This window comes from Sus scrofa, chromosome 11 (genome assembly GCF_000003025.6).
Source record: "Sus scrofa isolate TJ Tabasco breed Duroc chromosome 11, Sscrofa11.1, whole genome shotgun sequence".
NCBI classification, from domain to species: Eukaryota; Metazoa; Chordata; class Mammalia; order Artiodactyla; family Suidae; genus Sus; species Sus scrofa.
This window is the reverse complement of record NC_010453.5, coordinates 5,534,468-5,559,682: the sequence shown is the minus strand read 5'-3', so window position 1 is coordinate 5,559,682 and position 25,215 is coordinate 5,534,468. Positions and strand designations below refer to the sequence as shown.

Here is a 25,215-nt window from a genome sequence, read left to right as displayed (position 1 = left end):
GGAAAGGGTTATGAAGTTATTAACAGAATTTCTCCCCTTGTTTTTATTTAAGAATTACTAAAAGCAACCAGAGTTACTACGTACTCATCCTTCCAATTACACCAGAACATTTGCCTTCACTTAAAATTATGGACTTAAAAATCCTCATTTTCTAGTTTAACAATATACATGCTTAATATCTGTTAATCTACTCAAGAAAAAAAACTATTCTAATCTAAAAACTCATTCTACAAAACTGGTAGGGAACGTGTATACTGAGAGACCATTTTTTAACAGAGGCGTGATCCATAGATCTTACATTTAAGTTATTCTCCTGTTAGATTATATATAGCTTTTGTCCAACACGATAAAAGTATTTTTAAAAAAACCTGTAGATAAGTTATTCATGCTACAACTCAAATTAAATTAATATACCTTAAATACTTACGGATTCTTTCTTTTTTTTTTTTTTTTGGTCTTTTTATGGCCGCACCCACGGCATATGGAGGTTCCCAGGCTAGGAGGTCGAATTGGAACTGCAGCCACCGACCTAGACCACAGCCACAGCCACGCATGATCTGAGCCACATCTGTAACCTACACCACAGCTCATGGCAACACCAGATCCTTAACACACTGAGCAAGGCCAGGGATCAAACCCGCATCCTCATGGATGCTTAGCTGGGTTCGTTAACGGCTGAGCCACAATGGGAACTCCAATACTTACTGATTCTTTTTTTTTTTTTTTTTTTTTTTTGTCTTTTTGCTATTTCTTGGGCCGCTCCCGCGGCATATGGAGGTTCCCAGGCTAGGGGTTGAATCAGAGCTGCAGCCACCGGCCTACGCCAGAGCCACAGCAACTCGGGATCCGAGCCGCGTCTGCAACCTACACCACAGCTCACGGCAACGCCGGATCGTTAACCCACTGAGCAAGGGCAGGGACCGAACCCGCAACCTCATGGTTCCTAGTCGGATTCGTTAACTACTGCGCCACGACGGGAACTCTAACTCCATGATTCTTAATACATCTATATCTAAATATAGATGTATATTTGTGGATATTGTTTTTACATCTATGAAAAGTAAATTCTCAATGACATATAGATTTCATAGATTTTTTTAAAACCTGAACAAAGTAGAGCTTCCCATTCTCCATGCAAATATATTCCACATAGATGGGAACAGAATCAAATTATCAGTTACCACTGAAACAATACTTTTTCTGAGATGTGACAGAACAATTTTCTGTTCAAGAAGTCTCCAAAATCTAGATTGACAGTGAACTGAACCTTGGATTCAAAGACCCTCCAGGATCTGTGGTAGATCCGATTCTACTCTTATTCTGCTACTCTTCAGTGTGTACCTTAAACCTTGTAACATATTCATGAGCAGAAGTCAAGTCTCTTCTTTGATGGAGTTTTTGTTTTAAAGCCTCCATCAAAAAAACAAACAAAAAACCTAAAAAATGATTTGAATAGGACCATGAAGATTTCACAAATATTCTTTTGCATTCTTTTAAGAAATATACAGAATCAACAGAGCTTTACTTTTAAAATATAAAGAAAAAGTAAAAAAAATTTATGTAACTACTGATTTACAATATTTCAATTAAAAAAATTATATTTAATTAAAAGTACAAATATTCTCTTTTCATTACATTATGCCATAAAATGACAAGTTTCAATATAACCCAAAATGTTCTATTTACTTTTTAAAAAATAAATACTAAACTTTAATAAAAGCCACATGGACCTAACTAAAATAAATGTAACAGTTTCCATCTCTGATTTGTCCCTCTATATCTAGAGAATTTTAACACCTGACTTATATAATCATATTTCATTTGGTTGTATACCTATCTGTGATAAAAGGTTATCTGGACTACCTGGATATTACAAATACTGTAAACATTAATAAAACTATAAAGTGCCCTAAAGCTTCTTCACAAAATGTATTCACTCTCGTTGACCAAATTTAGGCAAGTACTGCCACATTCTATTATGAATTTAACCTGAGTTTTACCAACTACATTCTCTCACACAATACCTGATGGAGGCTGTACAATTACTGGGCTGCCACGTCTACACACAGTCGTCTTCCATTTGGCCTTACCTCCATCAACAGCCGCATTTCCATATGCGTTTCCACCAATTACTTCAACAAATATTATTAGAATATTACGTGTAAACTACAGTGCCTAAGCCTCTAAAAATGTAAACAATTTGTCCAGATTTAAGAACCACTGTTTTAAGAGTTTCTGTCGTGGCTCAGCAGAAACGAATCTGACTAGCATCCATGAGGATGCAGGTTTGATCCCTGACCTCACTCCATGGGTTAAGGATCCAGCACTGCCATGAGCAGTGGTGTAGGTCACAGATGCGGCTCGGATCTGGCATTGCTGTGGCTGTGGTACCGGCCAGTGGCTATAGCTCTGATTCGACCCCTAGCTTGGGAACCTCCATATGCCTCAGGTGTGGCCCTAAAATAAAATTAAAAGGGGAAGGAAAAAAAAAAAAAAAAGAACCACTGTTTTAAAAACAATTGAATTACAATTTTAAGAACTATATGCCCTCTGGCCTGTATATTAGGTATCTTAACTTTGATCACTATAATATTTGAAGAAAGAGAACAGTGACATGCTTGCCTTCAAACCTGGCCAAATTATCTGAATTAATAGGATCTTCTGTAGCCTCTTGCAATGGTGGCAATTTTTTTTTTTTTTTTTTTGGTCTTTTTGCCATTTCTTGGGCCGCTCCCACAGCACATGGAGGTTCCCAGGCTAGGGGTCGAATCGGAGCTGTAGCTGCCAGCCTATACCACAGCCACAGCAACTTGGGATCCAAGCCACCATGTCTGCAACCTACACCACAGCTCACAGCAACGCCAGATCTTTAACTCACTAAGCAAGGCCAGGGATTGAACCTGCAACCTCCTGGTTCCTAGTCGGATTCGTTAATCACTGCGCCACGATGGGAACCCCCTGGCACTCTTTTAAATCCTAACACTTAGATTATTCAGAGAGTCAAAATCAAATGGGAGGAGGATAGGTGTTAGCTACCAAACCTAACTCTTTTTGGATCAAAAGGATCATTTTTCTTCTCAAGTAACAGTGAATGTTTATGACTAAACATATACTTCATTAAAAATGATAAATTACATTGCATTGTTTATATACAATAAACTTACTCAAAGACAAACATGTCTGATTCCAAAAAATTCTAATGTTCTCAAAAATAAGATTAAATCAGTTAACATTTAATTTCTTTCCAATGAATAAAAGCTAGTATGAAATTAAAAAGAAAAATTAAAAAGTCTGACGTCAAGAAATATTATTGAAATCAACAAACAATTCTTATTTAAGACTGGAAACAATTTAGTTGCTCTTTACATAAAACTCTTAAAACATACATATTTTAATATAACATGCAAATAAAAGATATCTGATTACTAGTTCTAGATCCATGCATGGAGTTTAAAATTTTGAACAGCCAAGGTATTTATGCTAATCATTTTTCAGGTATTCTGATCATTGTATTAGATGTATCAATAATTAATTTACATTATTTGTGTACCATTAAAATTACTAAGGTAGATGAAATCCCTGTTGCCTGGTTTTACTCAAATGATGTTTGTGATCGTGGCTGAGCTTCAGCAACCTCTGCAACGATTAATTCAATGATTACTTATCCGACAACATGAGTTACTCAGAACACAGACCTGAACCAGAAAAGCCTCGGCCAAAGGATAATGTAAAGCCCCGTGTATTCACAGTCAACAGCTCAAGTCGTCCGCTTGAATTTAAAAAGTCTTCCTCTTTTTTTTGGGGGGGGGTGCGATTTTTTTTTTCCATTTTATAATGATTTTTCTCTTTTTCCATTATAACTGGTTTACAAGTGTTCTGTCAGTTTTCTACGGTGCAGCAAGGTGACCCAGTCACACACACGTATACATTCTTTTTTTCTCACATTAACAAGTCCTTTTCTTATTTAAAAGAACAGTATTGGCATTCCCAACCCTCAGAAGGTCAGAAGAAAGAGGCGAGAAGGCAACACCGAGCATAGGGCAGAGCAGTGCTTCTCCAGAGGGCGTCCCAGAAACACGTTAGCAAAGTAGATTCTCTAGCTCACCCACACAGACGCAGGAAACCAGCCGCGCTGGGTTAACAGGTGCTCCAGGTGCTGCTGACAGACTCGAAAACCACTGTCCTAGAGACAGGAACACTAACCGCACAAGGGAGTCACTGATAAAGAGCCAGTAAGAACTCACTAAACTGGTTCAAATAAACTTGTCTGGGCACATCCACTCAAGGCACTACCTTCAGGTACTTTAACAGATTCAGAGAGCAGGAGAAATTACCTCCAAGGAATTCTACGTTGATTGGGTAGGAGGACAACAGTGTTTGGGTTTAATACAATCACTGAGGCACATCGAGTTGAGCCTGAGTCATGAAAGGAAGACTAACTTTGTTTGAAGCAACAGCAACTGTACATTTCGGAAATCTTTCTGTGAAAAACTGCTCAGACTATATAGAGTTTTGACAATGAAAGCCATAAAGCTTTTTATATCCAAAAAATTCAAGTATGCTGGGAATCTTCATTTCTAACGATGCTAAATAAATGAGTTACTGTAGCTGAAAACAAGTCATCAAAGAAAATCACCAAAAGGTGCTTTCTTTAACACAGACAAGAGAGACGCAATTCCACAAAAAAGACAATGCCCCAAATCTATTTGTATGCGCTAACCGGGATCAACTTAAAATTCTGCATCCAAAGACTGAGGAATGAAGGTGGCCAGCTGCTTGAAAACACGGCGGTCTGGATTTTCGTGGACAGTCATGATTGGAGAAACGTTCGGATAATTCCTAGGTCTGTAATAACAACTTCCCACTCATGCCCCTCCACGCTGCCCTGCTTCCAGCTGAGGGACAGAAGCCTGGTACCTCCTGACCCAAGTCTTTAAGTATGTGGGGGAGCGCATCCCTGACAACCCGAGAATCTGGCCCCGACTGCTACAAAGCAAGAAGCAACTGTCGTGTGAAGCCATGACGTTTCAGATCTGTTTCAGCAGCTCAGCCTCGACCACTTCACATCAGTGGGCAGTAGGATTGTGGCCCAAAGTAACTACGGCTTGGGGGGCCCTTCCATGATTACAATTATATGGGAAGACTTTTATGAAATCATAAGAAACGCATCTCACTTCAGACATACGGATGTGTAAGAGCGTCATGACTAAAACATCCAGAACTAAACACTTCCACCATACACGCGAAGTCCACACCCGAGTTTCTGCTGGTGGTGGGGGTTACATCCAGCGTGCCTGTGTGCGCCGGGGGTTAAGGGACACATCTCTGATTCCTCTCCTTTTCTAAGCCCTTCCCCACACACCCTTCTCTAGCGTGACCTGCACATGCACAAGGAAAAAAGAAGTCAAGACGACCTTCAAGTATGAACCTGAGGCGACAGAACTAGAGGACCACTCCCAACTAGACATGCTAAGCACAGCGCAGTAACCCTGTCCACCATTCTCTCGACCGAGTACCGACCATGCACCAGGCATCACTGAGCCAAAAGGTGCAAGAAAAAATGATCCCCAGAGCCCTCCAGCTCTTCGACTCAAAGGAAAGTCACAAAGTCTGACCTGGAACCCTCCACTTTGCGGGGAGAACCCGGGCTGCTCTGGGGCACTTACTCGTAACACACGCTCTCTCTCGCTCCCTCTCTCTGCCTCTCGGCGCACTCAGACCCACTACAACTCTCTGATGCAAACCCACCCTCATCCTGACACGTGCTGAAACCAAACTCCCCTCACCCCCACGTATGATACGAACGATTTTCTGTCTACGACGCCCTGTCACCGAGGTCCACGTACCTTTAAAGTCCTTTTAGTCTAGGACAAAATCGAATTCTCTCCCTTTGGCCACCACATCACTGCCTTCATTTCTGTACCAACCTACCGACTACCGATCGACATGAGAACAACACAGTTTTAGATTTGAAAGACTTGATCTTCTTAGAGAAATGAAAGCGCTAAAACACAGGGATCAAACGCACTGAAAGCTACCGAGCTACTGTAGCAGAAGAACCCGCATCATGGTGTAAAGGCAATCAAGTCACGACCCAATGAGAACAGCCCGAAAGCAGGACGGGAGATGCTGCTGCAGTTGTAGGTCACTGCACCTATAGTGGAAGAGAACCCCTACCCACCCCCATCCAGCCCCTACCTCTTAAAGGACCAGTCAGCCAATCCGTGGCAACTGAACAGGAAGCCCACACCTGGAACTCTCGAGTCTAACAGGACACAGCGACCAGGCGTTCCCCAACCAGCAGAACGGCATCTGCCGGCAGCTATTTGATGCCTTACCTGACAGGTCTCCGAGCAGCGGCAGCAGCCACATCCCCCTCTGCGCCATTAACGTCTCGCCTCAGTTTCCTGCAATTCCCAACTGGGAAGGAAACAGGGCCGGCAGGCACTCCCAACCCAGTTATGTTGCCACAGCTCTACTGTCTGGACTGACTGGGACACCATGGCCTGCACCCGCACCTGTACCCGGGACACACGCCACAGGCGCCTACAGAGCAGCCCCGCGGAGGATGGGCTCGAGAGCACAGGGCCATGCGAAGGCCTTCTGCACAAAAACCCCAGGGGCCCCTGATCTGAACTATCAAATTTTCTTCTGTTTTTTAATGGAGAAAGTAATCCCCAATTAGAAAACCTGGTCAGATTTGAGGGATTCTGCTGAATGTACCTGAAAAACAAAGCAGTTACAAAAAAGGGAAACATGCAATTTAAAAATAATACAAATATTTTAACTGGTTTTAAGAATGTTTTACACCTCAAAACACACAGTGACTCTAGCTCTACTGAAGCCAAACTTTCAACACGTATTATTTCTGTTGCTCATGGGACTATTCAGCTATATCCTCTTGAACATCTGCAATTTTTAGGAGCTCTTTAAAGGTGTTTATGGATTCATTAAAATTTACTAAAATTAAGAGATACCCACCAACTGAAATAAAAACCAAGCTTAGTTATTTATTAGGCACCATCTTTATGCCTAAATTTGTGCTAGATAAGAAATGACACAGTCCCTTCTTAGGAATTTGTAATGTGCTTAGGAAATCGAGACTGATATTTAAAACAATGAGAAGAACAATTTAAAAGTAAACTAATTCTATGGCTATTAACTGTAAAAACAATTCAGGAAAATCAGTTCAGACTGAAATATCAAAATAAACTCAAGGTAGAATTACCTGACTGTCCACAAAACTCATTAAACGAAAAATAATTATAAGGAAAATCTCTTTAGGGTTATATTCTATAAGACATAGTGATGTTTTAGTATTACCTAAGTAGATTTTATAATTTTTACTTTCAATAATTGCACTACTTAGTAAGACATAAAATAATCTGAAATGATAGTTTATAGTTTTTATGTCTTGAGTGATTTTAATGTCGAGCCTAAAAGACACAGTGAAATTTGAAATATGAACCTAGATATTTACCATCTATTTTCCCAATGATACAAGCAATCCTTAGCTGGTATCAAAGTCCTAACACAGGCAGGTAGACATATTTATGGATTTAATTTTACTCACACTAGTGTTATAGCCATTATGACCTATAAGAGTGCATAATTTTTGACCTAAACAATTTGTTAATTTTAACAGTATTTTCCCAGTTTGCCTCCTCTCTTGTTTTTGAGTCAAACAATCAGATCAATGGCACAGACAAACACATACAAACAACTAATCTAAAAAATAACTGAAAGGGCAACCTTATAGGAAAGATTTTAATTTATTCCATTCAAAGCAAACAGAAAGGCCTAGGACTAGTGGATAAAAGACAGACAAGAGAGAGCTGAGTTTGTTTGTTCTAACCGTTAAAATGTACTCTGGGCTGCTTTGGTTAGCTATTGCTTATTACCATAAATGACAGAGCAGAAGCTAGACGACAACTTCTCAGAAATGACCCCTCTAAACTGGCACAAGGACTGAACTATGTAAACCCCAAAGGTCTCGCCGAGACCAATGACCAAGAGCAGATCATCACATAAGCCAACTACTATGCAGTGGAAATGAATTAAGCATCCATTTCTTTATTACAATAGGAAACGTGATAAAGCTGATAAATCACAAAACTTTATTCTTTAGCACAGAACTTTAAAACTAAAGAGCACCTTTCAACCTTATAAGAATATTTTAAAATAGTACATCACATATATAAAGTTTACTATTTTAATATTTTGGAACAAGATTGATGGGTAAATATTAATTTCTCCTTTTCCTTTCTCTTCTTCTTTTCCCGCATACTCTGCCCAAGCGAAAAAAATAAAAAGTATTGGCCAGTTTTATCTATCAATTTGGCACCTTCAGGAATACATAAGAAGTGATTAAATCTTTCAAAAAATATCTAAAAAATACTTTAAATTTTTCTAAAGTAGTATAATAATATGTGTAATAAAGGAATACAATTATTGAATAATGATAGGTTTAGCATGAGAATGAACTGCTTCCCAAATTGATCATCTGAGATTTACCGTAATAACTGACCGTAAAATCTACTAATGGTCCAAAAGCCTGCAGCATCCTCCCCTTGAAGAAACGAGTATTGAAAATACTAAGAAGTCACTCATGGCTCTTGCTCCTTTATAAATCAATGATGGCATTTCAAATTCGAGAACTCCACCTCTCCCAAGGGTCCACACACACTTAAGCAGAACAAGAGATGCCCACTTCCTGAGTCACAGCCGCGCATTACACCACGAGGCGACCTCTCAGAACACTACCCAGAAACGTCTGCTCCACGGCTACCTCGCTTCAAGTCGCATCCAAACAGACTGTGGCCAAAGCACACGACTGAGCTTACTACCAAATCAAAATACTCTGAGCAAAAATTCGGATAGAAAACCCAGCTGTCAGTTCTTAGGATAAAGTTATTTTTCATGGCACAAAAAAAAATTTATCAGCTGTCTTTTCACATACTTGGTGTGGTCATGTTTTCTTTCTTTCTTTCTTTTTTCTTTGTCTTTTTGCCTTTTCTTGGGCTGCTCCCACGGCATATGGAGGTTCCCAGGCTAGGGGTTGAATCAGAGCTGTAGCCGCCAGCCTACGCCAGAGCCACAGCAACACGGGATCCGAGCCGCGTCTGCAACCTACACCACAGCTCACAGCAATGCCGGATCCTTAACCCATTGAGCGAGGCCAGGGATTGAACCCACAACCTCATGGTTCCCAGTTGGATTCGTTAACCACTGCGCCACGACTGGACTCCCAGGTCATGTTTTCATTTCTAAAGACTATTCAAAAAACATTTGCCTAAAGCAGGAGCTATTTGAAAAACATATCTTTAGACTATACATTACTTTAAAAGAATTCTTATCATATCACACTTAGGAAATAAAATTTTGTGAAGGATGTGTTAAACCAGTGGTTCTCATCTTCTGGAAGGCTGTGACCCTCCAAGAGGGTAAGACAAGCTATGACCAGAGAAAAAAGCATATTTACAAGTCTTGAAACATGTATACACGTACAGGGGGTCTCAAAGACAATGAAACCCAGGTTAAGCGTCACACCCCAAACAGTCTTGTAACTATCTTCACAGAAGATACTCAGAATAGCGACGACTCTCGGGTTAAAGGTGCATATTACAACTAATCCTACAGCTCCTTGATTTCTTGAATTAAAATAAAATGACTATATATACACTTCAATGGAAACCTAACATGTGCTACATATCTAACGCTTTTAAATACCTTTTAAACCTAATTGGCTCTTTAAATTCAAACAATTTCTGTCTGAAGTTTTACTTCTTATATTAAAACTTTTCCTAAATACCAACTATGTTTTTAAAGAGATCAAAACAAGTTTTAAAGAACTCAGGATTTACTCTGCTCCAGGCATTATAATTTTGCTCCTTACAATTTGAGGAAATTCAAAACCTTAATATCCACTCAACTTTGCTCAAATATTTTTACATTTTTTGGTCAAAAGATATATTTATGTATTTTTTCATATAATGAAAACAACATTACTCTTGTTTACACCTGAGTGCCATAATATTTAAGGTTTATATTCTTTAGGAACACAGTCAATTTGATATATTTTCAAGGGTAAAAATTTCTGGAATAGAAATGGGGGAAGAAAAAAAAGGAGAAAATTAAAGTCTATAACTGAAAATTACCATTAGGTTACATCTATAGCAGACAAGGAACATTAAAGATCAATCAAATCACTACTAAGGGAGGTAAATAAACTTACATGACCTTTCTTTTTCTATAACCTTAAAGTGAAAATCAAGAACCTTTCCTAGGCCTTGAAAAAATACTTATGGGTAAAAAGTAATGGGAAACAATGAAGGGGTAAAATAGTTTTCTGCAAGTAGGCAAACGTAATTTTTTTTCTTTGTTCATCTCCGGAGACCGTTAAGCCATTGACTAAAAGGAGAAAATATGGAGAAATAATAAACGCAAAACCATTCATCACTCCAGTATTTCTGGAAAATATTTTAGCTGAGTTGATGGTCATTTGAAGAAAGGACAATTTTTAAATAATTGGTACATTCAGGAATACAGTTAATATAACGTTATTGACCCATTTCCGAAGGTTCCACACAGAAGTTACTTTCATTAATAGGAAGCAGAATAACCATCTTATATACAAGAGTAAATCGTTTTAAATTAATTCATTTCATCCTAAATTTCGGTTGTGAAACCCAGTAGGGACTAATGAAACACCCACCTACGCATAACTTAACACCTACTGGGAAGCTTAACCAAATACCTCAGCATTAACAGAGGATGTTAACTAAATGCTTTCAAGATCTAAAATTCCTTTTGAACTTTTTAACTCCTCCGATATTTAAAAAGCCTATCTTTTTAATCCAAGCTTGAACTGGTCTTGATCAGAGATTCACTTAAGAGACAAGGGAAGATGGAGTGTTAGGCCAAAATAAATTGGTACTTAATTAAGAAAGCCAAGTATTTCTGACTGGCCTATGGATACCATTGCTGTGGGTGCTTTATAAACACTGCTCAGAAGTCTGGACAATCTCTAAGTAATTTTAGATGTACAGCTGACATGAAGATTTCGCTCATGTCAACAATGTGAACACACCTCGTAAGAAAAATCACAGTAGCACGTTACTTACAAGTAAAACTTTAAGGCTATCGGAGATAGTCAATTCTGACACTGCTCTCTAGGGAAGAAGGGAAGACATTTAGCAACTTAACTGAACCTTCAGAGCCAAAGTGGAAGAAAAAATAAAGGAACAGGTCAGGGGGAGGGGTCGCAGGGCGCATCTCAAGGCCCTCCACGTAAAAATTACTTTACAAGATTCACCAGAGAGGGATGCAAATCTTGCTTGTATTTCACTAATAAAATGATCAAATGCTCAGTCGGGGGGAGAAGAGAGAGAGGTGAGTGGGAGAGGAAGGAGGCGAGACAAAGAGAGGAAGAGGAAGGGGCGAGGGTGAGGAAGAGGCACTGACACAATCCCTGGCAGCACAAGGTCATTCAGCCTCTCGTACCCTTGATACACGCAACCATACGCTTTGTTCCATAGCGTTATCACTATCTTCTCTCCTTCTTCTTCCAAAAAGGTCCTTGATTCTAGCATCAGCACCAAAAGCAATGATTGACCACCATTACTCATTAGACTAAGCCCTGGACACAGGACTGGTTTCCGGCTGATCTAGACAGATCTCTGGGCTTCATTTAGTGTATGTATATTTCATTTTGTTTGTGTTTTTTTAAACATTTAAGACCAGTACATGTTCTAGAAACAGTGTGAGTGGCCAGCTCAACCATTTTACAGACATAAGATAATGTGATCAGCACTTACTTATGAATTCAATATAATTTTGCATACACTACCTTTCTAATTAAGGTACACAGAAGTAGGAATGGGTGGTGTTAATTAAGAAAATTTTCATATTTGTATAAAAACATTTATGTTATACATCAGAAGGCAAAATCTCCATGAATTTTTAAGATAAAAGAGAAGACTTTCGAAGAAAAGAGGGATGGATCCTCAAGGGTCACTCTGAACTATGCCTCAGGACCCCAGGGGTATAAGTGCATTTCTTCAAAGTCTTCTGCCATTATGGGTAAACTTGGGGCAAGTGACTGAGAATTACTGTTTCCCCTTCCTCAACAATCCCTAATATTTTACATTTCTTTCCTAACACTATTTATAATACTTTACCAATTTAAAATTACTGCTACAAATTTATAATCAAACATCTGAAATCCAACACATCTAAAGTTTTGTTTAGAATGATATAAATCTTTTTTTAGAAATTTATTTCAAAAGGAGAACCCTGAAGCATAGATACATAACAACAGTCTATTTTTTAAATTTTTATTTCTTTTTGCTTTTTAGGGCTGCACCCGTGGCATATGGAGGTTCCCAGGCTCAGGGTCAAATCAGAGCTACAGCTGCCGGTCTACACCACAGCCAGAGCCACAGCAACTTGGGATCCAAGTCGCGTCTGCAACCTACACCACAGCTCACGGCAACACCAGATCCTTAACCCACTGAGCGAGGCCAGGGATCGAACCCACAACCTCAGGGTTCCTAATCGCCACGAGAGGGAACTCCAACATTCTATTTTTGATGCTTACATATGTTTCGGAGTGAAACAGCACTACCATTAACTTTAGAAAATAAGGAAATATTAAGGTCCAGACAGATTTTTTTCCTCAATAACCATTTTCTCCTTTAAATTTATTTTTGTGGTTTTAAAATCCTTATTTTTAATTTTTGTTCATATTTAAATTTTGCTTTAAATTTTCAACTACACATTAGGTCTATGGTAGCAAACTTAGAACACAAAGCCCATAAAGTGTTCAAATATGAATCCCTGAAGAATACAATTTCAGGTCTGATAAACTAATAGCAAATGGTGCTTAGAGATGTGGTATCTGGAACTCACTGGAAACAGTTACTCAACTTACCTGGTGCTAATGCAGCAGCAGCAGGAGTTCCCAGGGACGGGTGAGAGAACACTTGAGAGAAGGCAGACATATGTGACTGGGACACGTTACTCAGCCTGGAGGCTGATCCTCCTTTAGGAATAAACTCGCTTGCAGTAGGATTTGGTGTCTATTTAAAAATCAAATATAGTAAGTTAACACATTTTAAGCCCAAAAAGACAGTGAATCTACTAGGCATTATTCCACAGTGTTCTATTTACTGAGTGAAATGTTTCTGACATATTTTGAAAGGATTTACAGTGTCTTTCAGTTTCCATATTTTAGGGTGGGATAATTAAATTTCTTGAAGGAATTTTTAAAATCAAATTTAGGGTTTTAATCATTTTATTTGCAGAATTTAACTTCAGAACATGAAAGTGTGTCTTTACTGTCAAATACACATCATTACCAAACTATCCGAACACATTTTAGAGAACTGGGAGGTTGAAACTACCTCAAAACTGAGCAACAAGTTTCAAGTTTAATATCTTTAAAACACTCCTACCAGGATAAAAGTCCAAAGTGCCTTTATTTCAAAATTAATCACTTCCTTCTTTATAAGCACTTAAAACATTTCCCCAATAATATACAGTGTCACGTATTTAAATAACAGTAAAGATGAGAAAAACACTGAAAAGCAAGGCAAACACATGGGTAGAATCAGGATATAAGAAAAACATAATAGAGGCTTCAATGTCTGCAAAATGCCACATGAAAATTCTGTCACATTAAAAATATTTTACTATGAGATTACATGAGAAAAAAAGTCCTCCCAGTTGTACGATGCCACTTTTTTTTTTTGCTTTTTAGGGCCACACCCAATGCATATGGAAGTTCCCAAGCTGGGGGTCGAATGAGAGCCACAGCTGCTGGCTTACGCCACAGCCACAGCAAAGTGGGATCTGAGCTGCACCTGCGAGCTACACCACAGCTCACAGCAAGGCCAGATTTTTTACCCCACTGAGCGAGGCCAGGGACTGAACCCACATCCTCATGGATACTAGTCGGGTTCGCTGAGCTGAGACTGGAACTCCTACGATGCCACATTTTATCTAGGCAAGTGGCATGGTATTCCTGGCTTTAAGAATTACTAGCACATTATGAGACTGCAATTCAAATTCACAAATGGCCTATATTTTGTCTATGTGGAACAAAGGAATATTCCAAACAGTTTTCTGAAGTACTGACCTACCTGCTTAAGTATAATGAAGAGTCAATGACCATCAATATTAGTGATAACAGAATTCAACTTCCAAAAGATCAACCAAGGTGAGTACATTCATACTTCAGCCCACATTTTCTATATACAGATAAACTAAGTTTAAAATACACTCATGATGCAAAAAAATTAATCACTTAAAGTATTTTAGTACTGATCATTAGACTGTAAAAATGTACTTCCAAAGAAGGCAGAAAATAAAACGATGGACTAATTACCGTATAAGCCCAAAACAAAACAACTTCCCTGTTTGGTAAGAATGACACTTTAAACTGCCTAGTTAGAGTTCAAAATATTGGATTTGGAAAATAACAAGTTAGCAGGCCAACCTAATTTTAAACCCTAAAACAAATGATAATTTACCAGTTATGTTCCAGCTAAAATTAAATAAGTACAAAGTTATAAAACACAGAAGAAATGTTAACCTGTGCTTAATTAAAATATACAGATATACAGAGAAACTCTTTTATTACTATATCTAAGACATGAATTCTGAATTGAGCCTGAACCAAAACATATTCTCCGAAGAGATTAAATAAAAGTGTTCTTCTATCACTTATGTGTCTATTTTAAAACCTTCCAAATTCTAAAGTTTTCAAAAATACTGGCATGTTCTTTAAAAGTATGGCCAGTTCCTTAATTCCTGGAGTAGAAAATAAGCCAGTGAATTTTACTGATGTAGTAATCTCCAGTTATAAAGGAACAAATGGCTCATTTCAGAGCTAAATCTGTTTTAGAAGATAAGAAGATAAAATCCATCAGGTAACTTGGTAAAAGAGTTCAAAAGCCCTAGGAGAGACTGAGGACTAGGAGAGATGGGGACAGAGGCCAGGATTACAAGATTACTGAGAGACAGCCAGCTTAGACAAAGAAATGAAGCAAATCTGCTCCTGAAAAACAGGCATTACTGAGTCTACTTCATTTATACCCTACATTTACCATGAATAACAGACTATTTGATTTCAAAGCTGAATTTCTTTAGATCAAATCTATTTTAAATTCATTTGAAAGACTCTTTCTAAGGGGTCCTATAAGGAGAAAAAGGAAAGTCTATTATACCTTCCCCAAACAAATCACATTATACGCCATTATAACAAAAGCCATTACAACAAATTACAAAGGTCCTCCAAATTTGTTTTACTTGAAGTTATCAAAATTAATGTAACTATAAAAATTCAACCTAAATGACAACTTTTAAAGATTTAACAACCACCAATGCAAAAAACCTACCAGCAGAGAATTCTAATTAAAATGTGAAAAGAAGGGCCTAAACCCCTTCCTCCTTTTTTTCCCTGATTTAAGATGACGCGAGTGAGTGGTGTGAGAGTTTGTTTTATCTCAAATGAGTTTATTTGAGGTGAGAGAAAGGGTAAAAGGACTTAAATGGTGGTGAGGGATAGGGAGGTATGGCTTACATAGGTTTAACATTCACACAAAACAACAAAACCTAGGAATAAGACAGTAGAACTACTATTACTGCCAGGTAATAATAAATTCCTCTAGCTGGAGTAGAGAACTATCAAAAATACTTAAAGTAGTAAATGAGAAATTATAATAATGAGAATACTTTTTCATGATAAAATAACTATAATAAAAAGATACATTCACTTTATTATGACTGGTTTGGAACATAAATAAGGGCTTTATAAAGTAACAAAATAGCACCGGCATGTACCTTCAACGTGTTAAAAACAAATACTTTGAAAGATAAGGCAAAACTGGTAATTAAAACCAGTATCACATTAAAATGAAATCTCTGTTCATCAGAAAATAAACAAGTTCTTTTAGCTGTAGGAGGAAAAGGTTATATCTAGAAAGGAGACTCAAGGACTTGGGTTATATAAATTTGTCTTTAATTTCAACAACACTGAAGAGAATAAAAAAAAATGAGAAAAGGAATAGTGAAAAAGAAAATCAAAGTTTTATTATCCCCAATGATTTAGGTAATCACTTCATAACTCTAGACATGTTCCTATATTAAATTTGTGGGTTTTCTAATATAGAGATAATTATATTTCTATTCACAATTTCTATCCTAATTTCTATTCCTATTTTAAACCCTAATTTTCATTCGTATCTCAAAACAGGTCTAAATGTGCATTTGGAAAAAAACCAACGTTTATTTAAGTCAAATAAAAGACATTCACTTCTAGAGAATTTATTAATAAAAACAGATTCTCACCCACTTAAACTTACACCGCAACTTTCACACCCAAAACAACCCAAAGAGTTTAGTGAGCTCTCCAAGCTGCCACCCGCCCCCAACACTTGGTTATGACCCTACCTGTGCTCTCTGGGCAGCCATGTACTAAATCAAGAGCCCTGGCCTTCAGCTTAAAAAGCACTGCTATAATTTCTACCATTATATTTTAAATGAAATAATAGGGTTTTGGAATTCTTTCATGTCTCAGCAGTTAACAACCCAACTAGGAACCATGAGGTTGCAGGTTCGATCCCTGGCCTTGCTCAGTGAGTTAAGGATCCAGTGTTGCTGTGAGCTATGGCGTAGGTCAAAGACACAGCTCGGATCCCACTTGGCTGTGGCTGTGGTGTAGGCCAGCAGGTACAGCTCCGATTCAACCCCTAGCCCAGGAACTTCCACATGCAGCAAAAAAAGGTATAATTCAGCTTTTAATACTCTGCTGGACTCCACTACAAACAAGAGTACTATTAGGAACACAATAAATTAGTTCCATAAATTAAGGGACTAATTTAATAAATAGTGCAGAAAAATAAAAGGTTAATCCATTAATTTTTTTACATTAGGCAGAATATTATATTGAATCAAAACCCAACATAAAATATTATGTAATAGTTTACTGCAAATATGCTGAAAGGTATAAGAAAAAGAAAGTTATAAGGTGATGTGACAAATGGTTATCACTAGTATTCCTAAATATTGGTCAAGATTTTTAAAAGCACATAGTAAAGGGAGTTCCCTTGTGGTGCAGTAAGTTAAGGATCTTCTGTTGTCACTGCAGCACCTTGGGTCACTGCTGCGGCTCAGGTTCAATCCCTGGCCTGGGGAACTCCTATAAGCTATGTGCACAGCCAAAAAAAAGGGAAGAAACAACAAAACAACAACAAAAAAGACTAGAAAAAATAAAATAAAATCACACAGTAAATACATAAAACCATAAAATATCTTCCATAGTGTAGCTCCTTATCATGAGCTCAGCTTGCTCCCCCTCTCAACAGCTTCACAAGCTGCTATCAAGTAATCCTTCTATTTGCTGAAAGAAACATGAATGACCCATTAAGGTTTTCTTTACAGCTTTACTTAGATATAATTAACAGATAATAAACTGCACATATTTAAATGTAAACTCTGATAACTCTTGACCTAAGTGGGCAACCATGAAACCATTACCCAAATCAAGAAAGTGACTACATCCATCAAGCCCAGAAGTTTCCAGGGGCCTCTATGAAACCTCTCCTTCCCGTTCCTCTCTGCTCCCTGCTTTGGACTCCAGGCAACCACTGACAAGCTTTTTGTCGCTATAATCTGTATTTTCTAGAATTTAATATAATGAATCTTACATATATTTGCATCCGCTGGGTCTTTTACTAGCATCTTTCATTCTGCACCATTAAGATTCATCCATGTCACTGCCTCTATTAATATTACATTCACTTTTTACTATTAATATTCAGTAATATCAATTTATCACAATTGGTTTATCCTTTCATCCAATGTACAAAGACTGTTTCCAGCTTTCACCTATCACAAACAAAGCTGCAAGTGATCTACAAGTTTTTGTATGGACATGTTTCATTCCTCTTCGGTAAATACCCATCAAGGAATGGCTTGGACACATGGGGTATGGTACATAATTGTAACAAGAGCTTTTTAAAATGTCGGTAAGCTGTGATCCAAAGCAGCGACACAATTCAGTATGTCCGGCAGTGCTGGGTGGCGGGATGGAGCTGCTCTGTGCACTGAGAAACGTGTGATTTGGTCAGACTTTACATTTTAACAGGCATGTGGTGGCATCTCATGCTTTTTATCTGCATTTCCCAAATGACTTCTCTGCCATTCTGTATCTTCTCTGGTGAAATGTCACATTTTTCAACCATTTTTAGTTTTTTATTATGGAATTTTGATAGTTTGTGACGTACAACTATTTTCCTCACGTCTATTATTTGTCTTTTATTCCAGCACCATTTGCTAAAAAAAAAGTCATTCATTCTCCACCAAAATAGCTTGTTCTACTTTGCTGAAAATCAGCTATGCATCAGTGATTAATTTCGACTCTCTAGCCTGTTCCCTAGAAGTCACTCTATCTCCGCTCCACTAGCACGTTGTCTATTGTCTATACAGTAATTATACCGTAGTTTCACACTAAGTCTTGAAGTCAGGTGTGTAGGTCTTGCATCTTTTTTCTTTCCTTTTTTTCACCTTGGATTGGTTTGTTTGGCCTTTGCAATTTGGTATGAATATTAGAATAATCTTGTCATTTTCTGTTAAATAGAGTGCTGCATTTTAACTGCACTGAGATTGCACTGAGTCTAAAAATCAACTGGGGGGAGTTCCCAGGCAGCACAATGGCTTAAGATTCCAGTGTTGTCACTGCTGTGATGCAGGTTGCTACTGCGGCAGGAGTTCAATCCCTGGTCGTGTAACTTCTGCATGCCACGAGTGCGGCAAAAAAAAAAAAAAATCAATTGGGAAGAGCTGACATCTTAACAAAACTGAATCCTAGACCCATGGACATGGAATATGTCTCTACTTACTCACGCCTTCCTTAATTCGTCTCAGGAATGTCTGAAAGCCTTCAATGTAAAGGTTTTCAGAACTTTGGTCAAATTGATCCCTATTTTATATTTCCGATATTATCACAAATAATATAATTTTTAAATCTCAATTTATGATTGTTTGGGGCTAGTAACAGATGGATCCGTTTTCTGTGGCTGCTAGAACAAATTACCACAAAACCTGATGGCTTAAAACAGCAGAAATGCTTCTGGGGGCCCGAAATCCAACATCAGGGCGTTGGTGCTCCCCGCAGAGAGAGTGGAAGAGAATCCATGCCAGGCTTCTCCCGCAGCCTCCGGTGCCTGCAGCAGTCTGCCACGTCACGGCGTACACCACAGCACTTCGCTTTCTGCCGTCCTCACACTGCCTTCTCCTGTGTGTACAATCTCCCCCTTCTCAGTCTTACAAGGATGCTTGTCACTGGAGTCAGGGCCCACTTGAGTCATTCAGGATAATCTCATCCCAAGATGTTTAATGTTTAGACTCTTTTTCTAAATGAGGCAAATTCACAAGTTTCAGGGATTGGGATGTGAACACATCTTGTGGAGGCTACCGTTCAGCACACTGCCGCAGAAAAACAAAACTGAGTTGGGTGTGTTGATTTGCCTTTTTGTTTGTTTTAGGGCTGCACCTGTAGCATATAGAGGTTCCCTGGTTAAAGGCTGAATCGGAGCTGTAACCACCAGCCTATGCCACAGCCACAGCAACTCTGGATCTGAGCCGCGTCTGCAACCTACACCACAGCTCATAGCAACACCAGATCCTTAACCCACTGAGCGAGGCCAGGGATCCAACCCACGTCCCCATGGATACTAGCCCGGGTTATTACCGCTGAGCCTCCATAGAACTGCAGGTATGTTGATTTCCTATCATGCAACTTGACAGAACTCACTTCTCTGTTCTAATACCTTTTCTTTTTGGTATATCCTATCTTATCAGCTAAGGTGATTCATATTTTAACTACAGAAGATTATGTTTCTGTAAGGTATAGTTTAGGCTCACCTAATCAGATTTTAGAGTGTTAACCATTACCTCTTGAGGGTATTTGTACGTCTTTCAAAAATTTATCTATTTCATTCCTTGTTTAATTTATTGCCATAAAACAGTATTTCCTTCATATCTTAAACCTGCAGGATCTAATTGTTGGATTAGGGCCCATCCTTACGACCACATTTAATCTTTAAAGGCCCATTTCCAAATACAGTCACATTAAGAGTCAGAGCTCAAACGTACCGAGTTGGGGAAGAGAGTCAGTTCATCACATTATCACTGAGTTTCAGCTGCTCCAGATGTAACAAGCTCACAATATTTTACTTCCATTTCTCCACTCCCAGACTTTGTGCTATTATCATACCTTACTTCTACATATACTATAAATCCTACCATAGGCTGCTACTGGTTTTGCTTGTAATGGTCAATTACCTGTCAAAGAGTAAGGGGGAAAGTTTCTTGTGTTTACTCAGAGAGTGACTGTTTCCAGGGCTCGGCCTCTACAGACCCCCATTTCCACGGGGCATTTTCCTCCTTCTGCCTGAAGTACTTTCTTTAGCATCTACTGAAGTACAAAGCCACCACTGATGAACTCTTTCAACCCTTATCTGTCTAACAAGGGTGTTTATTTTGCTTTTTAAAAAAATTAAAATTCTGAAATAATCTAATATTCGTAAGATGTAGTATCTTTTCCCATCTTCCCTCAAAGATAACACCCTACAGAGCCAAAGCACATTTTCAAAACCATAAAACATTGGTGCACTAAGTTTAACTAAACTACACACTTTACTCAAAATTTCACGTGTCTTTAAATACACGAATTCAATTGCATTCTGATACTTTCCCAATAATATAATTCTAAAATGACATTTTTTTCTCATCCTATATTCTTAAGTTATTGCTCCACTGTCTTCCGACTCGCATTGTTTTCAACATAAAAGTATGCTATCATTTGTATCTCTGTTCCTCAAAAATGGGTACTTTGCCCCCTCGGGCTGCATATTTGCTATGTGTGCCTTAGTACGGTTTCTTTCCCTCCATGGTTCTTTTGTTCTTGTGTTCATCAAGCTTCTTGGATCTGTGGGCTTAGTTTTAATCCAATTTGGAAAACACTATCCCATTGTTTCTTAAAATATTTTCTCTGTGCACCCTCCCTGCAACCTCAGGGATGAAAAATCAAGTGACTTAGGCTGCTTCAAGTTATTCCAAAGCTCCCCTTTTCTCTATTTTTTGGACAGTTTCTATTACTATGCCTTCAAGTCCACCAATCTTTTTATACACAATATCTCATCTGTCTTTAATCCCATCCAATATATTTCTCATTTCAGACACTACAGTTTTAAATTTTAGAGTTTGATTTGGATTGTTTTTTAATGTCTTCCATGTCTTCACTAACATATTTAGTTTTTTCTCTACCTTCCTGAACACATGGAATACAGTTTTGATGTTCTTATATACTATTTAAGTGTTTTGATTGATTATATTGATTACATTTTCTTCTCTATGGGTCATATCTTCCTACTTCTTTGCATGGCTCATCATTATTGATCCAAGGCCAGATACTTACTTTTACCCTTGCTGGGTACTAGTTATTTTTTATTGCTATGAACACCCTTGAGTTTTGTTCACCATTGTCATTAAACTGCTTAAAAGCTTTTTAAATTTTAAAGTCGGGTTCTTTTTTCAAAAAGTCTGATTCTTGTTTTTTTTTAAAAAAAGTCTTTTTTTTAAGTTTTATTCTTTTTTTAAAAAGTCTGATTCTTTCAGGTCTTGCTTTTAAGTATTATTAGGAAAGACTAGGGCAGCATTTATTCTAAGGCTAATTTGGTCCCACTACTGAGGCAAAAGACTTCCCATTTATCCTACTTAGTGCTTCGCAAATTCTGACCTTTTCCATTTGGCTGGTGAGAACAGGAACTACTATGTGAGCTCTGAGAATTATTTCCTGTCATCTTTTCAGGAATTTCTTTTTCCAGTTCAAGCAGCCTCCGAACTTATATCCTCTGATCAGTACTCAGCTAAAGACCCCATGAAGACCCTCTGCAAGTGTCCAAAGCTCTATGTATGTATGTGCTCCCTCCTCTCCAGTGCTTTTTTGGTGAGCTACAGCCACCTTGGCCTCTGTAAACTTCCGGTATGGTCTTCCTAATGAATTACATAGCTTGCTAGGCTCCACCTGAACTGGTGCTCTAACTATGAGGCCAGGCCCAGAAACTCCTCCGGACAGTGAGCTAGAGTAATCGCAGGGTTCGCCTCATTCATTTCCATCCATTATGATCACTGTCCTTCACTACTTGACAGCTAATGTCTTAAAAAACTGTTGTTTCATATATTTCGTTCAAATTTTTTAAGCTGTTTCTGGGGGAGCTAAGTCTAAGCCCTGTTCTTCTATCTTGGCCGGAAGACAAATCTAGTGGTGATGTTTTCTAACTTCATCTTGAGTTATAAATAATATAAAATTTAGCCAACTCTTTGTTTTGGCTAGATCAGACACCCACTAGTAAAGAGGTGCTTTGCAACTAACATTTCAAACTTTTTATGAGCAAATCAACCCTATAAAACTGGTTTTTCAAGTTTTGTTATGCTCTATCTATATAATCCCTCTCCTAAACTGATAAAACTGTATCACAACTATCCTTTTCATAATGCAGGTATCTCTGAAGCATCAAGTCATGCAGTCTATTCTACATCCTACAACATTTCTCAAATTCAACTACTCCTACCCATGTCACTGTCAGTGACCTAGTCCAGGCCGTACCTCTACTCAGTTTACTGCAGCATCATCCCAGCAGACCAACCTGACTCCAGCCTTGCTCAACTTAAATCCATCTTCTACTTTTCAGCCAGGATAAAAGAGAGAAAAGCAGAAAAAGAAAAGAAGGAAAGGAGAAAAAAAGAAGAGGAAATGGAAAGAAAGAGGAGGAAAGTTTTATTTGACAACTTTATTGATGAAATCCAATTAGATTGATCAGGTCAACTCTCCACTGTCCTTGACTGAATTAAATCATTTAAAAAAGAGAGATAAAATATTGATATTAATCTTAGCCGTATCCACTTTGCCCCAGAGCCTATGATTCCAGTCTCCTATATTCACTACTACTGTTCCCTCCCTGAAATGACATAGGAGCCTAGTTGGGACTAATTTAAAAGATTCACTGTTCAAGGTAGGGGTGTGTGTGTCTGTCTGTCTGTCTGTGTGTTTCTTGGCAAGGGCAAAGAGCTGTGAATTATTTGGAAAGGTAGAAGAGGGGATACTGATAATAAGGAAGAAAAGCAGAAACAGGCAGGGATTTGCCTTGATAAAGTTTTCTAAAAAGGCACAGAAAGTTGAGACCCATGGAAATAAAGAGGAGCACTATTCAGAGCTATTTTTACTAGTTTTCAGTGTTCATAAATTACATAAAATAAAGAGGAACAGGGTGAGATGGAAAGGAGGAGTCAAGTGGCTAACCAAAAGCTCCAAGGTCACATTTCTACAAGACTTTTTTTTTTTGCTTTGATGGGTTATTGTTTCTCCTTATTTTAAGCATATCCAAATATAGTCAATTTAAAATTTATCAAAATATACTCAGCTTCTGGGTTATTCAGAAACTGACCTGTTTAAGAGAAGTTAAGTTTCACCTTGTAACTTAAAAGTTAACTTAAAGTACTGGAGTTCCCATTTTGGTGTGGTGAAAACAAATCCAACTAGGAGCCATGAGGCTGCGGGTTTGATTCCTGGCCTCGCTCAGTGGGTTAAGGATCTGGCGTTAATGTGAGCTGTGGTGTAGGTTGCAGATGCGGCTTGGATCTGGCATTGCTGTGGCTCTGGCACAGCTCCGATTAGATCCCTAGCCTGGGAACCTCCATATGCCATGGGTGAGGCCCTAAAAAAAGAAGAAGAAAAAAAAAAAAAAAAAAAAAAAGACAAAAATAAATAAATAAATAAGAGTTAACATGTAATACTAATAATACTTATGTGCAATTAGTCTAGTGTCATAACTCACAAATTTTCTGAACCAAACTGGGCCTTCTGATAAACACTCCAATAGAGGAAATAGGCTTTTCTAAATAAATCAGATTCGAATTGGTTGAGACAGTGGAGGAAAGCTGCTAACTAGTGCTTCCAAGAGACTGACATCAGTGTCCTTTTAAATACAGGTTCTCCTATGAACAATTTGACTATCTTAAAGGGAGAGTAGCCTGTGTATGTCAGAAGCTGCCAGGTGAAAATCAGTTAGTGTAAGATTTATATTACGGTAGAGCTAAACAAAAAAATTCCCACCAACTCAAAGTAATTCTCTATATAAGAGCATGAAGCTATAGGCGCACAAAATTTCAAAGAAGTTCGGTAGCTCATCTTTCATGAAGTTTTTCAGAAACAGGTAACACTTCTTGAATATAGTTTGATACTATACGTCAAAATGAAAAATAAGCATATCCTCTGACCTAGTACTCCCACATCTAGGAATTTAGGCTAAGGAAAACAAATCACACGCGTAGAAAAAAACGAGCACTTCTTTTTAAATGATTTTTTTCTTAAGGGGCAAGGAGAGAGACTAAAATATCTATTACTAGGCAGCCAGTTATGTGGACTATGGTGTACACAACGGTGGGTAGCCATTAAAAGTCACGTGAATTGATATATTTTTATTTACCAGGAAAAGAGGCTCATAACACCGCTGAGAAAAAATAAAATAAAAATTACGCTACAATACAGCAACGCTACTAAATTAAATTGCTCTTTGTAAAATGGTATGCATATGCCAAAGACAAAGGGTGGGGGACGGGACGGAAGGAGAGAAAGCACGTGTGCATGTACACGCAACAGGTGTGCAAAAGGATGCCAACTAAAGACACGTGTGTGCCAAAACGCTGCAAGAGGTTGTGTCTCAAGGTAGTGAGAGAGACCTGGGGCATTTTCGCTTCCTTCTTTGTACTTCTCTGTAGTTATCTGGATTTTTTTTTTTTTCCAGTAAGTATACATAATTTTTACCAAAAGATTTTTAAGAAAGACAGTTACGATTTGTAAATTATGAAGCCACTTACACCATTTCCTTTTCTTTGCACATCAAGCATCGCTGAATGGAGCAGTTTCCTAAGAATCCACACAGAATGCGCGACATGCAAATTCAGACCAGTAAAACCCATGTATATAAAAAAGTAAACCCTGCATCTGGAGGACAGAAGACGCTTAAACACAAAACCCGATGAAATGCTCCTCCTCCATTAAAAGTTATTCGCATGTCAAGGATCTCCCAAAACAGTCACCACGAAAAGCCACAGAGGCATTCTCAGTAGTCTACCTAGTTGGTTCTCAGC

General features: G+C 38.2%; 1 protein-coding gene across 8 annotated transcripts in view; it reads right to left on the bottom strand.

Moving 5' to 3' along the window:
* The window catches only part of PAN3 (PAN3 poly(A) specific ribonuclease subunit), a 127,440-nt gene that overhangs the window by 54,776 nt on the left and 47,449 nt on the right, over nucleotides 1–25,215 (bottom strand). For all 8 annotated transcript variants that reach the window (XR_002336631.1, XM_021065522.1, XM_005668294.3 and 5 more), the window contains one exon: nucleotides 12,932–13,079. Coding sequence is in view for 7 of the 8 variants with exons in the window: in XM_021065522.1 (XP_020921181.1) it covers nucleotides 12,932–13,079 (148 nt within the window). In the remaining variant the exon portion in view is untranslated. The remainder of the gene's footprint in view (nucleotides 1–12,931; nucleotides 13,080–25,215) is intronic.